At 49.6% G+C, this 21010-nt stretch overlaps 5 protein-coding genes across 5 annotated transcripts; 2 read left to right on the forward strand and 3 right to left on the reverse strand.

Moving 5' to 3' along the window:
- Positions 1–1124: 1124 nt before the first annotated feature.
- VTN00DRAFT_3055 (uncharacterized protein) lies at positions 1125–3066 on the reverse strand (the record flags this gene model as incomplete). Its single annotated transcript, XM_069429330.1, has 6 exons — positions 1125–1593; positions 1649–2022; positions 2075–2269; positions 2323–2565; positions 2667–2826; positions 2879–3066. The coding sequence occupies 6 exons, from the start codon at positions 3064–3066 to the stop codon at positions 1125–1127; spliced, it is 1629 nt and encodes a 542-aa protein (XP_069283048.1).
- Positions 3067–3531: 465 nt separating this feature from the next.
- VTN00DRAFT_3056 (uncharacterized protein) lies at positions 3532–3954 on the forward strand (the record flags this gene model as incomplete). Its single annotated transcript, XM_069429331.1, has 1 exon — positions 3532–3954. The coding sequence occupies one exon, from the start codon at positions 3532–3534 to the stop codon at positions 3952–3954; it is 423 nt and encodes a 140-aa protein (XP_069283049.1).
- A 968-nt stretch (positions 3955–4922) lies between these two features.
- Positions 4923–6612, forward strand: VTN00DRAFT_3057 (uncharacterized protein; the record flags this gene model as incomplete). The annotated part of the gene is made up of 6 exons (XM_069429332.1): positions 4923–5168; positions 5233–5459; positions 5524–5663; positions 5727–5821; positions 5874–5987; positions 6052–6612. The coding sequence occupies 6 exons, from the start codon at positions 4923–4925 to the stop codon at positions 6610–6612; spliced, it is 1383 nt and encodes a 460-aa protein (XP_069283050.1).
- A 3616-nt stretch (positions 6613–10228) lies between these two features.
- Positions 10229–11714, reverse strand: VTN00DRAFT_3058 (uncharacterized protein; the record flags this gene model as incomplete). Its single annotated transcript, XM_069429333.1, has 2 exons — positions 10229–10603; positions 10671–11714. The coding sequence occupies 2 exons, from the start codon at positions 11712–11714 to the stop codon at positions 10229–10231; spliced, it is 1419 nt and encodes a 472-aa protein (XP_069283051.1).
- Positions 11715–12767: 1053 nt separating this feature from the next.
- Positions 12768–15572, reverse strand: VTN00DRAFT_3059 (uncharacterized protein; the record flags this gene model as incomplete). The annotated part of the gene is made up of 4 exons (XM_069429334.1): positions 12768–14608; positions 14888–15018; positions 15100–15409; positions 15479–15572. 4 exons carry the CDS (start codon positions 15570–15572, stop codon positions 12768–12770), a joined length of 2376 nt encoding a protein of 791 aa, XP_069283052.1.
- Between the last annotated feature and the right edge of the window lie 5438 nt (positions 15573–21010).

The raw sequence follows: 21010 nt of genomic DNA on the forward strand, positions 1-21010 counted from the left end.
AAAAACCCCTAAAACCCTAAAACCCTAAAACCCTAAAACCCTAAAACCCTAAAACCCTAAAACCCTAAACCCTAAAACCCTAAAACCCTAAACCCTAAAACCCTAAAACCCTAAAACCCTAAAACCCTAAAACCCTTGCACTTCTTTATTCTGTTAATATGCTGCAGAATATGCAGTATACAAGCATTTATTACTGTTAGCTTGTGACGGCGCAGCAGACACCTAGACAGTAAGGTAGGCGGTGTTGAGCATTTCTTTGTCTCTGAGACACTGCTGGTCCTACTGTAACAGCAGACCTAAGATTTCTTAGGCGAGGGCTCATTGGGTTTATCTTGAGAAAGAAAGCAAGAGAAAGAGATAGATGAATAGGCTGTCACTAGCAATGTTGCTATCAAGATTGCTATTTGAGTTAACCACAGGGTTCTAATCCCCATAGTTAAGGAGTGTCTTATAGTATACATTCTGAGTTCTGCCCGGAAATACCTATTCAATGGATCATGACTATGGATTATAGAGGTGGATCGTGTGACGGCGCGGCGCACCTAGGCGGTAAGGGAGGCGGTGTTGAGCATCCCTTCATCTCTGGGATACTGCCGGTCCTACTCGCCTACATATATCGCGCTACACGAAGCCCTGCAGATTCTTTCCTTTCCCTCATGCTTTCGATTCTGTATGACAGCTACCATAGTTTTAGCTAATAATACTATGACTGAGCGCCGTCACAGATCGTAGACCTGGATTGTGAGAATGGATTGTAGACGATCCAGTATGGTCACATGACTTCCCCTCATCAGTGATCTCTAGGCTGTGCTGTAACAGAATGCTCTCTAGGAGCTACTCTGTGACAATAAGTATACATTTTTTTATTATAATTAAGAGAATAATGCTTAAACAGAGTACTTAAGCAGAACTAAGTATACTATTGCTTAAAAAGCAGAAGCTAGAATTTTTATATAAAATTAGAAAAAGTAAATTTTTATACTAAAAATAATATATAAATTTAAACAATAAGTAAAAATTACAGGAATCTCTCTTAATTGCTTACTTTTTCCAGCACTGCTTGGTAATCTAAACACACTCAGTTGAACCAAACTAAAAGCAAGCTTTCAACCAACATAATGCATTTACGCCTTTGCGGAAGGCTCTGGGGTATAAGTGCTGAACGCCATTCCTTTTGGAACCTCCTTCCACTGCTTCTCCGCGTCCAGCAACTCCTGGCAGGCGTCCCACTCCTCGCGAATGCGCTGCGCGTGTTTCTCGCTGCGGGGGGTGATCTTCGCCGGGAACGGTTTAGGCAGGACGAACAGACCTTCCGTGAGGTCGTTGACATCAGGAGTGATCTCGTTGCCGTTCTCGTCCCGCTTCTTTTCGAAGTTGAAGGCCCATAGCATGCGCGAGATTCCGAGGAAGAGAGAGCGTTCAGCGATGTGCATTCCCTGGCAGATACGACGGCCCGCGCCAAAGACGAACTGGTCGCGCTTAGAGGCGTCTGGGTTGGAGGCAGCTTCACTGGCAGTCTGGAAGTCGTCGGCATAGCGGGAGGGATCGAACTCGCGAGGGTTAGGATGTCTCTTGGGGTCCATGTGGACAGCCCTGTTACCGGTCAGATCACGGGACTCATCATGTGGGAGGGAGAATGAGCACATACCAAACGTTCCAGATGACACCAGCGCCCTTGGGGATCTTGTAGCCCATGTACTCATCGTCTCTAGTGACAGCATGCGGCACGCCCAGAATGTCCGTCGGCATCCATCTCATGCTTTCCTTGACACAGCCACGGATGTACTGCAGGTTGGGCTCGTCTTCCATCGTTGGCAGTCTGTCTCCGCAAACACGGTCGATCTCCTCCTGCGCTTTCTTCTGCACCTCTGGGAACACAACCATGGCCTGCACAAAACCAATCAGGGTAGCGGCTGTCGTGTCAGAGCCAGCCTCGAGGAGGGAACCACTGATGTAGCCAGCAAGATCATCGGAGAAACCCTCAACGTCCTGCGCTTTAACCAGGTCGACACAGAAGCATGGCTGCACATCTGTCAGAAGGAATCCTTTGCCGTGGCTAATGGGCGCAACTTGCCTTGGCGGTACCATTTTTGATAGCTTTCTTGACGTTCAGCCAGTGACCAACATACAGATCGCGCTCATGCTTGTGGAGTTCTTTGGAATATGCTCGGAGGGGAAGAAGGAAATCGGGAAGGAGTTTCAAAATGGGAAACAGATCGAGCAACGCTGCCGTGGTTGTACCGGTAACTTCACAGAACTTCTCGAATCCCTGTGGAGGAGTCAGCACGGCCAGGAACACCCAGAAGATGGCAACCAACGTACCTCGAAGAGCTGCTTCAGCTTCGGATCGTCGATGCTGATGGTACGAAATCCAAAGACCATCTGCGTGGTCAGGGAGTTGGTGTATCGGCGGATGTGGTCCATGAAGAAGTCGGGCTGCTCCAGGAAACCGCACAGCATCTGCTTGTTCTCCAGATCTTGGTAGGGGACGTAGGATTTTGCGGCCTTGATATTGAGGATGTTGTGGACCATCTTGCGGATCATACGCCAGGTGTCGCCATATTCCTGCCGTGTGTCAACTTCCAACTCTAGTCAGGAAGCAAAAAAAGGGTGGAAAAAAAATGGAACAATGAAGTGGTGCATTGTCATTTCTCTGAACAACTTACCATGAGAAGCACACGGAGACCACCACTGACGACCTGACCCAGATACATCTCCGGGCGGGAGGAGTAGATTCCGCTCCGCTTATCCAAAAGATCCTTGATAGCCTGGTCGGACGAGAGGACGATCATAACCTTGGTGCCCAAAATGAGCGAGTAGACGGGACTGAAAGCGGTTAGCACACGGTTTTCTGCTATGCCATCCATCCATGACTTACCCGTATTCCTCAGCCCATTTCTGGAACTGCAAATGACCATGTTTCGAGGGCATCTGATGAAGGTTTCCAATGAGTGGCAGCGTTGGAGGTCCCGGAGGATAGCCAGGCGGTCTACGCCCGATACTGCAAAGTTTGTACAGGGCGAGGGCCAGCCCTCCCAGTACGAGGGCAAGCAGTGTGGCAGCCATCGCTGTTACGAGGTCTGCATATACAAGTATGATGAAAAGAAAATAGAAACGAGCGTGTAGCTTTGGAACGGGAGACTGGAAAGCACTTTAATACCGTGAGATCCGGAAATATAAAGCCCACGAGGCAACCGACAGGGGGTTGGCCCCTTCAGGGGAGTCCCTTGGAGCTGCATGTCTTGAGATGAGTTGTGCAGGTGGAGCTTTTACTCTTTCTTTCACTCTGGGACTCCAAAATGCCGAGATACTCCCAAAAGTACCGGCTAAGGCAACTTAGACATCGCGACGTTATCTCCATGCAGCGCATGGCAGGGTCGACCCAGAACGTTACGACGGTACAGCTCGCTAGTTCCAAGGCAACGGGCCACCTCAGCTTCACCGCAAGCGTGCTACGGCGGCGTCAGCAGAAAGAATGGCATATAACTGGGCGTTGTCGGGGGCCATAACCGCTAGAGACATGGGATCTTCATGGGAAGCGCAGGGTTGCAGCAGGCAAGCCGGTTTCTCCCACAGCGGTGGTACGGAGTAGAGGCGTCTCCAGCAGGTATGGAACAAGACGACTCCATACCAGTGGACGGTGGCCGCGATGAGGCCCAGCCTGGCTATATGCCGTCCGCGCCTATAGGCTTTGCTGCCGGCCATGACCCATCTTTTTGGCACGGATATAGCCGCGGCCTACCTGTCAAGATCCGCCAAAGGAATACGGAGCATCTCTGGACAGAGAACGTCTGGCCCCGTCGCGGACGCCGTCTCTGCCATATAAAGGAGCGTCGAACGAGCGCCCAGGGTCTGGCGCAGGACACAGAGTGCCCAAGAAAAGTCGGGTCCGGCAGGCCCCTCTCTCCGCAAGTTCCCCAGTACCAGCAGGAGACGATTGGCCATTCGCCATAGAGTTTCAATCTGGCGTTTTAGAGGCCTCGTCAGTCGGATTAGCCCCGTTCTCACGAATGCGTCGTCGGGCTCGGCCCGCTCCGTCTCAAACTCACTTTTGACAGATAGAAAAACGTTGGCTAGCAATGCTGACTGCGCCCTCAATCCCAGCAGTCGTTAAGCTTAAGCCTGGGATCTTCCTGTTCCATCCCTATTTGGTAGATATCTCCGATGCGAATCAACGACCAGACAGGGGGGAAGGTAAAGGGGGGGGTCCTGCTCGTGCCCTCGAGGTGCTGCGGCCAGCACGACCAAACATTGCCTTGCAGAGACAACAGCGCTGCTAGCGACCAGCTGTCGGCTATACCGAAGAAAATAGGCATGGTCTTTTTATGCTCGTCGATCCACCCGCGGGGAGCGCGGCTCGTTTTCCGGCTCCACATCGGGCTTTTAACGGCCGCGCTGGGCGCCGTCGAGCCCGGCCGTTATTTGGCGTCTCCACCGAGCTTGTATAGGACCCTCAAGTCGCATCTATGGCGATGGCACACGACAATTCGCCTCCAGCACCAGAGGAGAGGACCCTGGGAACAGACGCCGTTCATGCTGCAAACCTCGTGTTCACGAAACATGGCTTAGGTTGCAGTACGCACGTCCTGGTTCTCCCGGGACAGTGGAATATGGTGCATGAAAACCCGCAGCCTGGTACCTCTAGCCCGTAACTAAATAGTTGGAGGGTCTGATACGTCTGATACTATACTCCGTATAGCGTATACAGTCCGTACGGAAGATTTTCTCGACTCCCCGGCATGGCTTTCTTTTTTTTTGGCTGAGCGGCCCGTAATTCAGTGCCGCGGCTGACAGGGGGACGGCTTCTCAACATCCATCTCGATCACCATCTCGCTTTCTAAGGGGCCTTAGAAGGCGTTACAGACTACTCTGCCGCGCGCAATACCTTCAGATACCTCAAACAATGATTACTTAAACCCACCATGCCTCCTGCAGCTCGCCCGCCCGTGCCCGTGTGGTATACAGACTTAACGACCTTCACTACAGATATCAATCACCGGGCCATTGCGACGTCTGCGCCCGTAAAGATGCCTGACAACTTCGTTATCGAGGCCTGGACTTGCCTCGCCATCTCCCTGTGCTTCGTTTTCTTGCGTTTCTATGCCAGAATCGTGAGACTGGGATGGAGCAAACTCGCCCTGGACGACTTGTTCATGGTGCTGGCATCGGTAAGGAGGACGCTTCAATCAGCGATATTCGGTGCATCACAGGCGATTAATCAATCGGGGTCAGTTGACGTACACGGCAGAGACAACCGCGGCGTACTTTGTCGGCGCGTACTGGAAAGGCCTGGCCAACAGTGGCATGACGGATGAGCAGCGCAGATCACTCACTCCTCAAGATCAAGAGTGGTTGCTTCGAGTTAATGGCTCCAAGACGCACGTCGTGGGCTGGTATACTTACACCACGCTCATGTGGCTGCTCAAGGGATGTTGGATCGTCTACTACTCCCGTTTAACGTGAGACCACCATCCTCTCCTTCGTCCCAGCAGCAAAAACCGCATGGTTGACGCACTTTCACAGGGATGGCGTGCACAAGATGCACTTCCGAGTCCGAATTGGCTATGTGGCCGTCATTGGTTCATACATCATAGCCATCTTGATCGTAACCTTGAAGTGTGTCCCATTCCACAAGCAATGGCAGATATACCCAGATCCAGGAAGTATGTATATTTGACGCTTGTATTTGACTGAGAGACGCAGCAACTGACACCGGACACGGTCAGACAACTGCCAACCGGGATACTCCAAACTCCAAGTGTCGACGATTATGGCGCTTAACACAGCAACAGACCTCTACCTCATGGCGATCCCCCTGCCGGTGAATGATCTTTTTACACATTCAGAGAACTCCGCCACTGACCGTTAACTAGATGATCTACAAGTCCCAGCTTCCACTGCGGAAGAAAATCACACTGCTAGTCATGTTCAGTGGTGGCTTTCTCGTTATGATCTTTGGCATCCTCCGATGCGTCACTCTGTTGACCGTGAGCATCCCTCCTCTGCGTTTCGTCCCAGTCCGTCCACTCACATCCTGGTTTTACCGTCCAGGTTGGCGCCACAAACCCTGCGGAATCCGGTAAATGGTCTGTCCGCGAGTCCTTTGTTGCTATGCTCGTCAGCAACTTTCCTATGGTGTTCCCCCTCTTCCAGAACCTGTACCGCAAGGCTCGTGGTCAGAGCGCGAAGGATTCGTCTGCAGAGCGGTCCTATCCATTGAGCTCTAACCCAGGCGGCAAGACCACCGGCCGCTCCAAACGATCCAAGTATCCGCATCCGCTCACCATGCCCAACGAAACGGCTTGGGGATCGGATGAGGCCATCGTGACAAACGCTGGCCCTACCGCGCAGCAGACCAAGTCGAATGGCTCCTCCGAAAGTATGGATACAATAGAAGTGACCAGGGGCGGAACGCGGACCAGGGTCGAGGTAGGACCGAAGTCCCGTAAGAAGTTCGGTGTCGGGATAGGAGGAGGAGCAGCAGCAGGGGAACGTGAGAGCACATCACCGCCAGAAAATGACCTGGGACAGATCACTGTGGTGCAGGAATACACGGTGCAGGAGTCGGATGCTGACGCGAAGTCGCCGTCCAGCTACGTTCATTTCAAGTAGTGAAAGAGTGCTGGAACTAATATGGTAGGGCGTCTGGCGTGGTTTTATTCGATCAAACCGCTTCTGTTGAAAAGCATTTCTTATTGCTGGATGGCCCTGTGATGTACAGTATTACTATATACCTATTTGTTCACTTATAGACTAATCCGACAGAGACGCCCATAGCCGGCTATGTTTCCTTTGTTCACTGAAGACAAACTTGTATGATATTTCTAAAATCAACAATTCTTTACAGACATGTGCACCTGCGTGTGGCACCCATGTGCTTCTCACTTTGTTTACTATACATGCCATTGCATCAGACAACACATATTGGGCGTACCAGGAATGCACCATGTATCCACAATACAACACCGAAAGAACCAAACCCTCGTAGTTAGCTCCCTGAGTCTAGCCTCAGAACTTTTCCTCCATGCTTCTCGTCGCGAGGACGGGGCCTTCGATTGGACTACGCCGACACCTCCGCCGTGTTCCCCGCGCGCTAAAAATCCTTCCGCCAACTCCCCGACCTCCATCGTATCCACTATCAACCCGCCTCGCCCTGGCGACACGGAAGCTATCTGCTGCGCCGCAGACACAAATCCTCGCGCGCCGCATAATAGCTACCGGCAGCAAAACCCCTGCAGGTGGTCTCGGGTCCCCGGTTATATTTTCTTTTGTGGCTCTCCCGCAAACCCGATACTCTATTTTCGCAGTACTTGGTTTTGCCATGCGCTTGTTGAAATGATGATAGCTCTAGCTAGGCTAATTCTTCTACGCGGCCTTAGAGAGCGCCCCAGCCGAAGCAGCTAAAGAGAGATAAAGTCTAGCGAGACCGGGGTAGTTGCGACAGTTGGGGGCGGGTTTGACATCTTCATCCTGTCCGCCTCATGAACACATTATTTTGATATTAACTTAGACTTGAGTTGCCCCTGAAAGTCTAGAATCTTTATTGTACCCAATTTCTTACACGCTGCTTGGATTCCGTTTGCCTTTCTAGGAAACACATACACTTTGACCCGATTAATCCTGTCTTTATAATGCCGATTGCCCATTTTTAGATCGATTCCACTTTGTAGTCGACCTTACCGCGTCCAAAATGGGCAGGACCTTTCAGCCAGCACAGCTATTATAGCTACTCCTTAGAAAGGCTATCCGGTTAAAGTCCGAAGCTGAACCTTCACAACGGCCGTCCTGCCGTTCCATGCTCACCGCCGAGGTTGGTAGACCAACACATCCCCTTAGTATCTTGACATATCGTTCATAATTTGGGACTCCGCTAACATGTCCGACAAATGCAACAGATTTAACAAACGAGTGAGTTGTATTATGGACCTAAACCTTGGCTCTTCGCGAGGTTTTTGCTGTAGCAACAGGCCCCCGACCCAGACAGTTTATCAGTTGTAGTAGCTACAAAATCCCACATTCATAATTCCAGATATAGTTTAGTTCATCTCAAAGTAGAAAGGGAGATTTCGAGATTTCTACATGGTTTTCCACGGAAGACTCTCTGGTCCCGTTTCACGATCCTAAAATAGGTTGGGCTGCCAAGGGAAATCAATAATTCGCCGTGAAATCGTGCAGATTCGAACTATCCATAGACGCCTCGGCCCCAGCATGTCGGTGAAAAGGGATAGCTGCCATCGACTGGACTCTACGAGTGCCGCGTAATCATGATCGCGCCGAAAGTACCGTACATCATGCGTGAACTCGGTTTGTTGGAAGGCCGAAGGCCGAATGATAAGGACCGGGACCAAGCATTTGGTCGAATTTTGCAGGCTTCTATGACTTTATTCTAGTGGTTCATCAGTGGAGAACCATGTAGGGTACGGGGTATGCACGGGATTCCGCGGTCGAGGAGGTCAGCCGTCTGATCCGGTCGAGGTTCTCACTCGGGAGAAGATAGCAGGGGATGCCATTGAGCGTTGTACCCTTTGAGATCGATTAATACATGCACAAGCTTTTCTTGATGAGATATGTTGCTGAATATCGTCTTATCCCCCCTCCGAGGACCTCTTTTTCCTGCCTGACAACCAACTGCTGCATACTGGGAAAGACGGCGCAGGACTTGTCATTGGGGAATGGTTACGATTCCTGATAGAGGATATGCTTGCGGAGAGATCCTCTTTTGTGGATACTAAGCTGTCATGTTGGTCTTGCGTGTTTTTCTCTTCCTGAGACTGCGTCGGGATTCTCTTCTGAGAACGACAATTTAGGAATCTAACAGCTCTGTACCTCGTTTTCTAGATTCATGACCATTCTGTTGTTAGTTGCCTGGTCTAATGATATATGTAGCATAGAGTCGAGTTACATGCGTGAATAGAATGATCCGAATTATTATCGTCATCTTGAAAGTTTAGCGCAGCGTAATGTAGACATTGCGGACGCCATACGCTTCTCTTTTCCTCCACCTTGTGCACTCATTATTGACCACCTCCTTCAAATAAGGAAATAGTTAGCCATATAAGCACTATAATCTCAGCATAAAGTAGATGTATTGGTGTTACATACAGGTTACAAAAATTTTTGTGGTTGTGTTGTTGTTTTCGACGCGCTGTTTGGGTTTACATATAGTTAAGCGTCAAGTAGGTTCAACGCAACATTATGGTCTTACAAGGCTCAAAATCCCGTTTATATAGTATGAAATATTTATAATGGATATATGAAGCCATTCTATTTGCTCAGCAGTAGCATGGAGCGATAGAGTTCCGTTTTGAGGTTCCCAATATGCGACTGGATGGGATAAACGTAGCAGGCATCTCATCGAGAAAAGTGCTATGTGGAATTACAAGACGCATCAAAGGAACTCCCAGCAATATAGGACAGAAGGCTGACCCGTCGATCAATTCTCCTGATTCACGGATGAAGCCTGCTGTCTCAGGCTGGATTCTCGAGATCTAGGTCCGTGACGTTCTCAGCTCCGTTTTGAATTTACTGCGCAGATACCATCGAGTATTGTCAAGGCAGTTACTAGGGTATCGCACGGTCCAAGTTCCTGGCGATCCTTTCAGACCGGGTCTGAAACAGAGCTTGGCACATCGGTTGGCCAGTGCGGTGTGATTAGTCCATCCTATGGATATGGTCAGTCTGTTTCCTGCTAGCCAGATGAGGCCGTACATGAGACACCCACCTGGGTGTCCACCTGTTTAATTAGGCGCGGCAAAGAACGCGTGGCTCCTGTCGTCCGAGGCGTTGAAGCTCAGTGTGCGGGCTGTGCTATTCCACAGACAAGTTGACCAAAACGTATAATGGTCTAATACTGAGGCTCTGATTGGTTCTGCCCTTGCATTTTCTATATTCAGCTTCTGGTATGATGGGGAGGAACATTCACGGCCATCGCGGTTCAAGTGTCTCCCACCAGACTTTTTGCCTTAAAACACTGATTTGAGGATATAGCTTTCTTCTTGAAAGCTGTAGAGCTCTGTATGTTGATTGTTAATTACCCTATCGTTGACGAAAATAGCGCTAGTTTAGATCCAGGAAAGCAACGTTGCTGCAGAAGTAGAGTTCGACGGTCGCCCAAAGCAAGAAAGTGAAAAGAGGGAATCCCAACCGAATAGCAGTTAGCTCACTGTCCCAAGGGGGGCGCAATGCAAGCCAGTCAATACAAACATGTCCGTCAGCAACAAGAAAGTACTCAAAAAATTCGTTCAATACTCGGCTTAACCCATACCGGTTCTTTGCATGGGTGTTTCTGTATCCAGTCCTGTATCTTTTCCATATGCCATCCTGAAGTGAAGCGCTTTGTCGAACCGCTCTCATCACTCTCTGGTCCCTTCGGTGCTCCCAGCCGCATCGAACGCGAAAACGTGCACATCCCTGGTGACATATACGTGAACTGGAAACAGTCAGTGTGGTTATAGCATGCAAGTCGACAGGCGTCAAATGAAGAGTGCGCTGGTGAGGTGTCCGGTTCTCGAAAGCCATCCCAGTCTGCATTGTCCCAGTCTGTTCGTTTATCGAAATTCCCAAGGCGGGTGTAGTTGATCAGGTCTGCGTAGAGAAGAGGGCGCTGATTGGCAGTCAGTAAGTCGAAGCCTTCATCCAATCAGTGTCCCATCGAACTGAAAACGACGTACCTCCCGGCTCCGGCTCTGTTCCCACTTCGAGAGATTAATCATGTCCTTTGGGAATGATTTATGCATGCTGATCACCGGCTGACACCAGTAGGCCTCGCTAAAGGGAACTCCGTGTACCGGATGGGGGTTGAACAAAGGCCATAATCCGCTCAGATTGACACCCTTCTCGAACAGTGCCCATCCAAGGACCGAATCGCCACAACAGTCACGCTTCAAGACCTCCTCATATTGCTCGTTGAGAGGCGGCTGCACATACTCTCCATGGGATCCAATTTTTCGGGATAGCAATGCCTGCACGGCAGCCGTCGACAGCACGAATCCCGTTCCACCATAGGCAAACCACACTGTCTGTCCATCTGCCCGCCGGCGGCCAGGAGACGGCGAGCCCATGTACAACGGGGTGGACGGGTCGAAGTGCTCCAGAAGCCTAATAAGATTGTCCCACACGATGTAGGTGTCTGCCTCGAGAAACACAAACCACTGAGCACCCATGTTCATCTCATAGGCACGTTCTACCATCGGCAAAAACTTGAATCGGTCCAGCCGCCAGCCCAGCTCCCCTGGTTCCAATCTGCCGGCCACATAACGGCTCTTCTGAGCATCGTAGGCATCGAAATCGGGGTTGTCTACGCGGTAGGATTTCGGGAGAGTGGCGATAATGTCATGCGCATGGTACTGACCCAGCTCCTGCTCCAGATCGGACATGACAATGAGGTTAGGAATGCATTTTGTGACGCTGGCGATCTGGGCATGAATTCTTTCAGAGGGCTCAGACGCTCCTATCTTGAGCACGACCTGGATCTTCGTGAATATATACGTCGGGAAGGCGCTGCAGATGTCGCCAGTATCGTTTTCAGAGACCGAATGGGAGAATCGGGAGGGGCCTTCCCACGACCAGAAATCAGTCTCGTCCTCCGGCTCCCGTACATCCTCGTGTGGAATCGAAGGAGGCGGGCTACGTGTAGTCCAGAGCGCCAGACAGAGCCATGACAGGAGAGCGAAGAAGACAAGCGCACTAACGAGTGCAGAACGTCGAGAATGCATGACCTTGTGCAGGTGGCGTGATGCGTGCCTCTAGTCAGGTATGGTAACCTGAGAGGTTTCAGAATTGCTAATCTTCCTGACGATCTGACACTTTCATCGCCACGTTAGACATATACCTACACCCCAGAGCTCCGTGCAGGAAACTTGAAATGGGTACGGCGAACCGATGTAGCCGTCTCCACAAAACTTCGAGTTTCTTCTGCTATCAACGATTGAGCATGAGGATACTTTGCCTGACGACGGTGCTTGAGATAATAGATGGTGTGAGTTGTCGTACGGTACGTATGCATGTACATACAGAGCTCGCATATATGAATTAACGCCCGTGAGATGCTAGCACGTTATAGAACGCGGGGTCTTCAAGGTATCTCTCAAGATAAACCATCGTGCTGACGTCACGTGCGTGTTCTTGTTCCCAAGCCTGATACTGCCCATGGATCCGAATGGCAGGGAAGTCTAGTTCGACATGGATGGCCCCATGGATGCGACCGGAGCCTCCATGGTTGATTAGCCGAAGGCAGACTGTCGCAGTGACCGCTTAACATTTCCTGTTATGGAGGTTTATTCCTCAGGTTACCGCTACCCATGGTAGACTTTCAGGGGATACGGCCTGGAGCTCCACTGGTTTCTCCCCAGTCTCGTACTGCCAGCTGCTTCAGTTTGTCTCCCAGTTTGACTAATAAGCATACAGTGACTGATCAACAGTGATCATCTCGGATCCACAGTTCATCTACATTAACCTTAATGCAACGACATGAGCGACAGTAAGGCTGCGGGTCGAAGACAGAAACCAGTGGAGAAAACGCAGATAACAGATGGTAAAACGCGTTTAGAGACACGGGGCATGCAAGTCATGGCCGCGGGATGCCGAGTCTCCGTATATCACGGCAGATCCCGAGTCGGAGATATTCCGCACATCTATCAACAAATTTACCAATGATTACAAATCACATTCTCACCGGAACTTTCTCCGCACATTTGCTTCCTTTGCTTCCCTACGTTCGAGGAACCCCCTCTAAGCGATTCAGCTTGTTTACAGACTGTTCGATGTTGTCATACGAGGGACAGACTCCCACTAAGGGGCAAATCGCGGCTGCTCTGCCCAGCCAACACGCCAAAAGAGCCACTCGGAATCTTCCACTCCTGCTTGACCACATCCCAATAGGATACATCTCGTCTCGTCAGGTCGAATTCCACCGTCACACTTTCTCCTGGATGCAAAACACGCGTCTTTTCAAATCCTCGGAGCACCTTCTTCGGTGTGGTCAAATTGGATAACTCGCCGTTGCCAGTTGGAAACCCGAGATACAGCTGCGGCACGGCAGCACCGGCGACAGGGCCTGAGTTTGTGACCGTCACTGATACCGTCGCCAGAATTTCATACAATGCCGGATTTCCTCCGGGGGGTGGGACATTGGTCTTATAACGCGACGGGTATGCGGTGGCATGCCGCCCTGCAGGTAAGGTTGCGATTTCAAGTTTCGACAGCGAGAATGTAGTATACGACAGCCCGAATCCGAATTCGTAGCGAGGCGTGATGTTGTTGTGGTCGAAATGGCGGTAGTCGATCATAAGGCCTTCGGTGAAATCAGCTTGCCATGCATTTGGGTCATCAGTGCCGCTGAAGTTGGCGATGGGGGCATTATAATCATCGGCGTGATATGCAATGGTATACGGAAGCTTGCCAGAGGGGTTGACGTCTCCGAAGAGGACATCTGCGATGGAATTGCCGATCTGCTCTCCAGGGTAATGGCCTGCAATGATAGCGGTGACATTCTCATTGTCTGCCCATGGCATCAAGTTGGGCCCGGGAGAATTCGTGACCACGACGGTATTGGCGCATGAGCCCGAAGAGGTTACCTTCTCAACCAGGAGCGAAGAGTCGTACTCGCAAAGCAAGCCGGGCCGATCTGATCCTTCTGAAGCATAGCTTTTCAGAAAGACAAGGCAGACATCAGGCGTGGGGTAGATCGAGGAGATCCCGCCCCCCGTGGCAATAGAGTTGTCCGTTATATACTCAATCAGAGCAGAGGGATTCCAAGCTTTGATGGCCTCCAGAGGCGAAATCATGTACGTGAAACGGGCCGTCCCCGAGCCGCCTCCAACAGCTTGAGCTCCGAATACATTCGCAGCATCATACGGCCCTCCAGACATGTCAACGGCATCGTTTCCAAATACCGCAATTCGCTTTGGGGCTTTAAGGGGCAAAGCCTGGTTTGTGTTCTTGAGGAGAACAGACGACGCAGCTCCAATGTCGCGAATCAGGGTGCGATGGTTCTCACGGACGTCACGGTTCATGTCCTCCGTTGTCCCGAGGTTGAAATGATGCTGATACGTCGGTATAGAGTTACCTGTTAGGCTCCTGCTTAGCTGTGCAGTGTCGAGGTCGATAGTCGGATACTGGGTGCTATTTTGCTGAAGATAATAGTACGGTGTCATGATTCGGTGAACCATGTCGTCGATTTTGCTTTCAGGCACGCTGCCGTTCTTGACCATGGTGGTGATGTTGTATCCAAACCAGGATGATACCGTCGAGTCAGAGGAATCGAGAGAGCCGGGCATGTCCATGTCGAGTCCCCCGAGGATGGAACTGACACCAGAGTGCGTCGCACCCCAATCAGACATGACGTATCCCTGGAACCCCAGCTCTCCTTTCAGGATACCATTGAGGAGTTTGCTGTTCTCGCAAGCATAGGTCTGGTTAAGGCGGTTGTAGCTACACATCATTGATGCCAGTCCTTCCTTGACAGCATCTGCGAAGGGCCAGAGGTACAGTTCGTGAAGGGTACGATCATCAATGTTGGAGGAAACCGCTAAGATTGTCGTCCCGTCGGTATTGGTGCTCGGATTACGTTGGGTTTCTTGCTCGTTGCCGATGAAATGTTTGGCGCACGCTTCAAGTCCATGTTAGCATGATGTTGCCTCGGATATACGCCGCGAACAGAGCCATATTGGATAAATCATAAAAGGGGGGTCTTGATGCCAAAGCTCACATGATACTTTGGACTTGTTCACTCCCTGGATGTTTCAAAAGGCAATATGCGACCAGATTGCAATGAACATGCATGGAACACGGTTGCGATTACCGGCTTCTTCAGGGAACACGAAAGCGAGACTTCGAAGACTGAGGCTGAAAAAAAAAGATATGATGCGTCTTAAAAACATGAACTAACCTTGCACTCCCTGAGCCTGTACAGCTGCAACTGTTTGCTTCATGGCCACACCAGTCAAGTAGGGATCTGGTGAAAACCCTTCCCAGTTTCTACCACCCAGAACAGACCTTCCCAAAGGACCTGCAACCGGCCTGCAAGAATGGAAGAGAGTCGATTAGCAATTTCGCTGGACTTGGGAAGTACAGTTGATTATCTGCTTGGAACGGCCCTACCCCAGTATGACATGCGCCCCCTTTGCTCTGAATTCTTGTCCGATCGCAGCTCCCCGTTGATAGATCAGGTCTTTGTCCCAGGTTGCCGCAGCGGACAACCCAGCAGGGAAAACACTGGCATAGCTGGCCTGTCGTATTGCCAATGGACCGTCTTGAAGACAGAGACCTCCGAACCCGAGACGTTCAATCGCGGGGATATTGCCAACACAGGGTCCGTCTACCCCAGTGACGAGGAAGACTTTCTCCGTGAGATTCAACTGAGCCGTGAATGCTTGTGCTTGAGCATAAGCGGATTCCCATCCACCGGAGCCTGTCGCATTTGTTACTCAAATGAAACGTCAGAAAGTAAAACAGCTTGCAAGAGAAACCTGGTCCTTACGTGTAGGGTATACATGTTCTGGAGCAATATGGCATGCCACTAGCTGCGCTGCTGTCAGTAAATAAGTACCTATAAGATGTATTCGAGACAGCATGATCGATCGAAAGAGTGAACAAGCGACTCTTAGACCTCAGTGGGAACTGAATGGCACAGATGACGTGGTAGGACGACCAGAGGACTGCGTTATATACCTCATAGAACATAACCAACCTCACGCAGGATAGCCACCAATCATGGAACTACGTCTACCCCATTTTTTCTCAGTTCATCAGGCCGTGGTTTATTTTGGAAGAAGACCGACCCGATGTTACATTAGCCGGTCTATTCGAAGGACTAGCACCTGGCGCCTCGATAATGAAAACCTGTACTTTGTATATATATATTTCCATCAATCTGAGAGGCCCACAGCTGGACAAAGTTGTAGAGTACCCTTCGCTGATTCAGTCTGATTTAGCTATCTGCTTCATGTTTCTTTTTACCTGTCTGCTTATTTTCCGTCACATAATGATCCCACAATGCACTGCATCATCGCATGTTGATGTTTATGGGAATGCGGGGAAGGTGGAGACCCCGGATCCATTTTTCCGGAATTATAGATCCTAGACCCCAATAGAAAACCGGAGTACGAAAGATCGTCTGCTAGCAGCCGATAATGCATGCATTTACCACATCCAATAAGGAAGGTGGTACTGTGGAAGAGCAGCAGTGGAATCAAACAATAGCCTTATGCTTGGCTAAGGCTGCTACGTTCGACAGCACCTTTGCGCACGGGTATCATATGGCTTGTCAGTGTAAGCAACATGAAATAGACGAAGCTTGCGAATAAGCAAGGCCAGGACCGCCCTTGCAATACCCATTTGATGCGGTATCTGCGGTACCTGGTGGCAGCGTTCATAATTCTCTACTTACCTCTATCCCGGTCACCTAGAAAAGGGTCCAAGCTGGAAAAGCAGAGAAATAAGATTAGCAGATAACGCCTGATTCTGGATAACCGGAGGGTATCTTCCGCCGGGCAGATAACGCACAAGCTTGGGCGGTGCCCATTGGACTAAAGAAATTTGCATGCTTTTGTATAGCTACCCTATACTAGATCATTGGGAGCTTCAGCCTGCGGGAAAGTCATTTTTATTTTCGTAGCAAGCGAGATATTAGGGTTTTTTTAATACCTTCGTGTTAAATTGATACTGTGATTCTCTGCTGCGCACTGATTGAAATAGCTAGCACGAAGGATGTCGACCGACCTGCCGATAGGTATATATATTAGCCACATTCAACAAACAGGAATATACAGATGCACTTGATATAACCATTGCTGGGATTACTCCTGCTACGATGTAAGCAGCTAAACCATGTATCCTGTAACATAGGAACTCGTCATGTATTGAAAGATCATAATTTTTGAATAAGATAATCTTCAGAGCATTTCTCCACTCAAAACTATGAATCCTTATCAACATACCAATCTATCTAGCAGGAAAAGACCCTTCAGCTACCAGGCTGGGAAATCACCAACTGTAAGTGTATCTAAAGCCCACTGGGCACAATTGGTTGTGACGACACCCCCATCTTCAAATATTTGTCGTCAGTGTCACATTGATAGATAGGTTCTCGTAACAAACGACCACGGTCCTGCGATGGGTCGGGACCGTCTATTGCAAAGCGGCATCCATTGATTGCAGTGACATTGATGCGAAGCATATATGAGCAGCCGTCATACCATGACGGACATTCTCTATCATAATAGCCAACCACAGTACGTATTCCATCTCGAGGTTTGTCATCGAGAACTGTTCTGCTGTATGTCTTGCAGAATTCGGTCAGCGCAACGCTGGCGGTTTCAGACTCTGTGGAGACATCACTGCCGTGACAATTGAGAGACGGTCGAATTGAAGGAAGTGAACTTGAAGGTAACGGCGCAACCGACTCTGTCGCAGATGGTTTCCCGGTGGCGCCGCGGTAGGTAGGTAACGGCAACCCGAACTCGAAAGCGCACTGCTGGTCCAGCTCCTCTTCCTCTGGATTCCCGGGATCCGTTTCCCGGGGATCTCGTGGAAGCTTAGGAGGATTCGGGTTTATGGGGTCCAGAAAGTCATTTCCACCGTCGGGGCAATCGAGCCTGGCAAGGGTGACTGTAGAATACCTTCAAGCACGGCTTACCACACTGCGATTTACACCGGACTTGTGCGTTACAAGTGGGAAGACAGGGAAGCCACCACTGGAAGTCGTCGTGGGTCAGCTGTCGGGGGTTGTAAACGTGTACGGATAGGGGGGTGTGGAGTGATGGTTCGATTAGCGGGAGGATGAGAGACTCCAGACACCAATTTGGGATTTGGATAATTGGTAATGGTAAAAGGCGGCGGACAGATGCTGGGTGTGATATAGAAGGATGAGATACCCGTGGCGACAATGTCCGTATCAGTCACGGTGTACCCGCAGACCTCAATGGCCATGGTAGTCACTGGAGGAATCGTCAGCGTCGTGGTTTGGATCGTGCTCGTCCAACCGGTAGGTTCTGACCAAGCAACATCCAGGGACGTTGTATAGAGGGGGAAGGTGATGACCGTTGTCGTTGAGAGTACAAGAGGCGGAAGGACAAACGTGCATGGCGGCTCGGAATAGACCACTGGAGCTGGATCTTTCCAGATACTTGGATCAATACAGACAATTGCAGATGCGTTGGTCCCCCCAGGAGAACCATGGAATGTTCATTGTTCGCAGATTCTTCACCAGATATGTATTAAAAGTATACAATGGTTTAACTAGGTCCCTGAGACAGAATTAGTAAAAATAGCCTACTATCATAGGAACTTCCTATTTCAGATCTGGAAAGGGGTTCGTAAACTTTCCCATCTGAAACCACCTTCCAAATAGGTTAATGTTACATCTGAGGTAGTACGAACTTTTGCCATAAATGAATACCTGTAATTGTCTTTCCCAACAGACTCTGCATTGCAACTCCTAGTATATAATTTCTACTAAATTGAGCTTAAAATACAAATAGCGCTGAAGCATGTCTGCTGAAAGAAGGAAACTAGCATAGTTCAACAGCAATATCTCCTCAGATTTGTGGGCCGTATTTTCAACTTATGTATAAAGGCCAGTGGAGTTCCACAGCAGTAGGGAATACTACCTCCGCTTGCCGAGCGGCATTTCTGTCCCCATGACACAACTAGAAGTTACAATGCGTCCATTTTCAGCCACATTCAACTCTGTGTGCAGTGCTCAATAGGATCATCTGTTCCATCGCCCCAATGGGTTTCTACATCTGATAGTTGCCTACATTTTATGGCCTTTTTAGGCAACTTTATATCACTTGGAGAACTGCTTATTTGTGTATTACCAGTATCTAAGCTGGATTGATAGTCCTCAACAGCTAACCATAAGGGAACAAGAGAAGATAGCAAAGAGGCTAATGCTATGCATTAGATAGTAGCCTTTATCTATATGGTGTATCTACAGCGAGTCAAATTGGACGAGAAAAGCTGTTTCTCCTACCTTATTGCTGAAAATTGGACGATGTTTAGATTCTTGTGGTTCGTCCTTTTTTATCACGTTGCAACTATGGGACTATGTCTGTTTTCAAATGCAACTATCCTACCATGCATAAACCCTGTAAAAAATCCGGCTCCAAAAAGTAGAAGGAAAACCAACTGTTCAATGTTTGCTGCAATGGCTGATAGTAAGTAGAAATCTGAGATATGTTGTGCAAGGCCTTCCACTATCAGGATTGAACCAGATTCTGAGATGCCTCGCAGATACTCAAGGCAGTTTGTTCACATGAACTATGTTGATTTCTACACTAGATATGGAAACGGTGACATAAGCATGCAACTCTGATCGAGGTCTGGATGGAGCTAATCATAGCACAACCTATTTCCTGGACAGGTTACCACTATGATGTTGGTGCTAATACTGCTTCTTAAATAGAAGTAGCTGTATAAGTATCAGAAAAATGAATACGCTAATACAAGGGCGCAATTTTGAATCCATAATTGATGCTCAGAAAGAGACACGTCGAAACTATCACGGGTACTGAGTTGGCCATGATATACACGTGAAAGATTCAGTACTCACGCTTTCCATTCCCCAGGAACCCATCCTGCATTGAGCACGCAGGTTTAAGGATCGGGAACCCGGCCCAAAGCTATTAATGATTATAATATTCTTATCAACTACAGGTGAGAATCTTATAAAGGGATGAGCTATACTGCATCAGCATCTAACTAGCTGGCCCTAATTCATACAAAAGGGGAATGAAACGAAACAGCTAAGCGAGACCATTTCAAAACCAAGCATCCAGAGCCAGGGAATTGACACCTCAGAGCCTCAAGCCCCGAAGATGTTGTAACACCAGCACGACCCTTTCTTTGTTTCTCTTGCGTTCCCCATCCAGCCTCGCACAATCTAGACTGGTTCGACAAGATTCTACTGTTTTATTGCAAGAGGAAGTATTGTTGTTTTTCTTACCATCAGGCCTATAACGCTTCCATATTTCGATGGGAAAAAGCCGCTATGACTCGTTGCATCAGCAATGAGCTACCGGAGGAGGTTGACATCCTACGCGAAGTGAAACAATCATCGCAGCCTAACCTTTTTCTTCCTTGTCTTCTCTGCTGCAGAAGATGGCATAGCACTGCATTACAAGAGTTCTATCGTGATATCGTCCTTCGCAATAGCATGCTGGAACCTTTCACGAAACTATTCCCTCATTCAAAAAGCCACCTTGTGAGGTCGTTGACAATATTAATAGATGCTCCTAAGCTAGCAAAGGATCCGAACAGTGACTGGGAGGAATCGACGCTTGAAGGTCCAGAACACTTGAATCGGTACAGAAGTATGGAAATGAAGACTTTGTGGCGCCACCTGCAAGAGATTCTGGAGATCATTGGAGGGACGACACAGTTAGTGACATTCTCATTTAGTGTGTCTAACCAATGCTAGGCCAGGGACCAGTCACCATCTTACTAGATTCCCAGGCAGCCATCGCACGACTCCAACACCAACAACCAGGCCCCGGGCAAGGACTAGCCATCCAAGCTCATCAAGCGGCTCGGGCCCTAGAAGCTCAAGGCAGGCAAGTTACAATCCAATGGGTCCCTGGGCACCATGGCATCGAGGGGAACGAAAAGGCCGACCAGGCAGCTAAACAAGCAGCTGAAAAGACGCCCCAAAGAGGCTCTGGAGAGCTTTCCCTGGCCTATGTGAATTGAGCTCGCACAGAAGTAATTCAGGCCCATGGACAACAATGGCTCGCAAAGGCACTAGGCCGCAGAAGCCTAGAAGCTCAGAGAGTATATAGGGCACAACCTGGCTGGAGACAAGACCCAGTAGCTGCTGCAGCCCTAAAGAAGATAGCCAGTTGGTACTACCAGCTTAAAATAGGCCATGCGGCTCCCAGCCAGAGACTGCGCACGGACCAGCCAGCAGAGCCGCAGGGGACACAACAGCAAAGAAGGCATCCAGGGGTGCTTTAAAGGATGGAGAGGCCTCTAGGCCTAAAGAAAGCATGAAGCAACCCCCAAAGAAGGGAGT

The sequence above is a fragment of the Thermoascus crustaceus genome (assembly GCF_041956765.1).
Source record: "Thermoascus crustaceus strain CBS 181.67 unplaced genomic scaffold VTN00scaffold_12, whole genome shotgun sequence".
Lineage (NCBI taxonomy): Eukaryota > Fungi > Ascomycota > Eurotiomycetes > Eurotiales > Thermoascaceae > Thermoascus > Thermoascus crustaceus.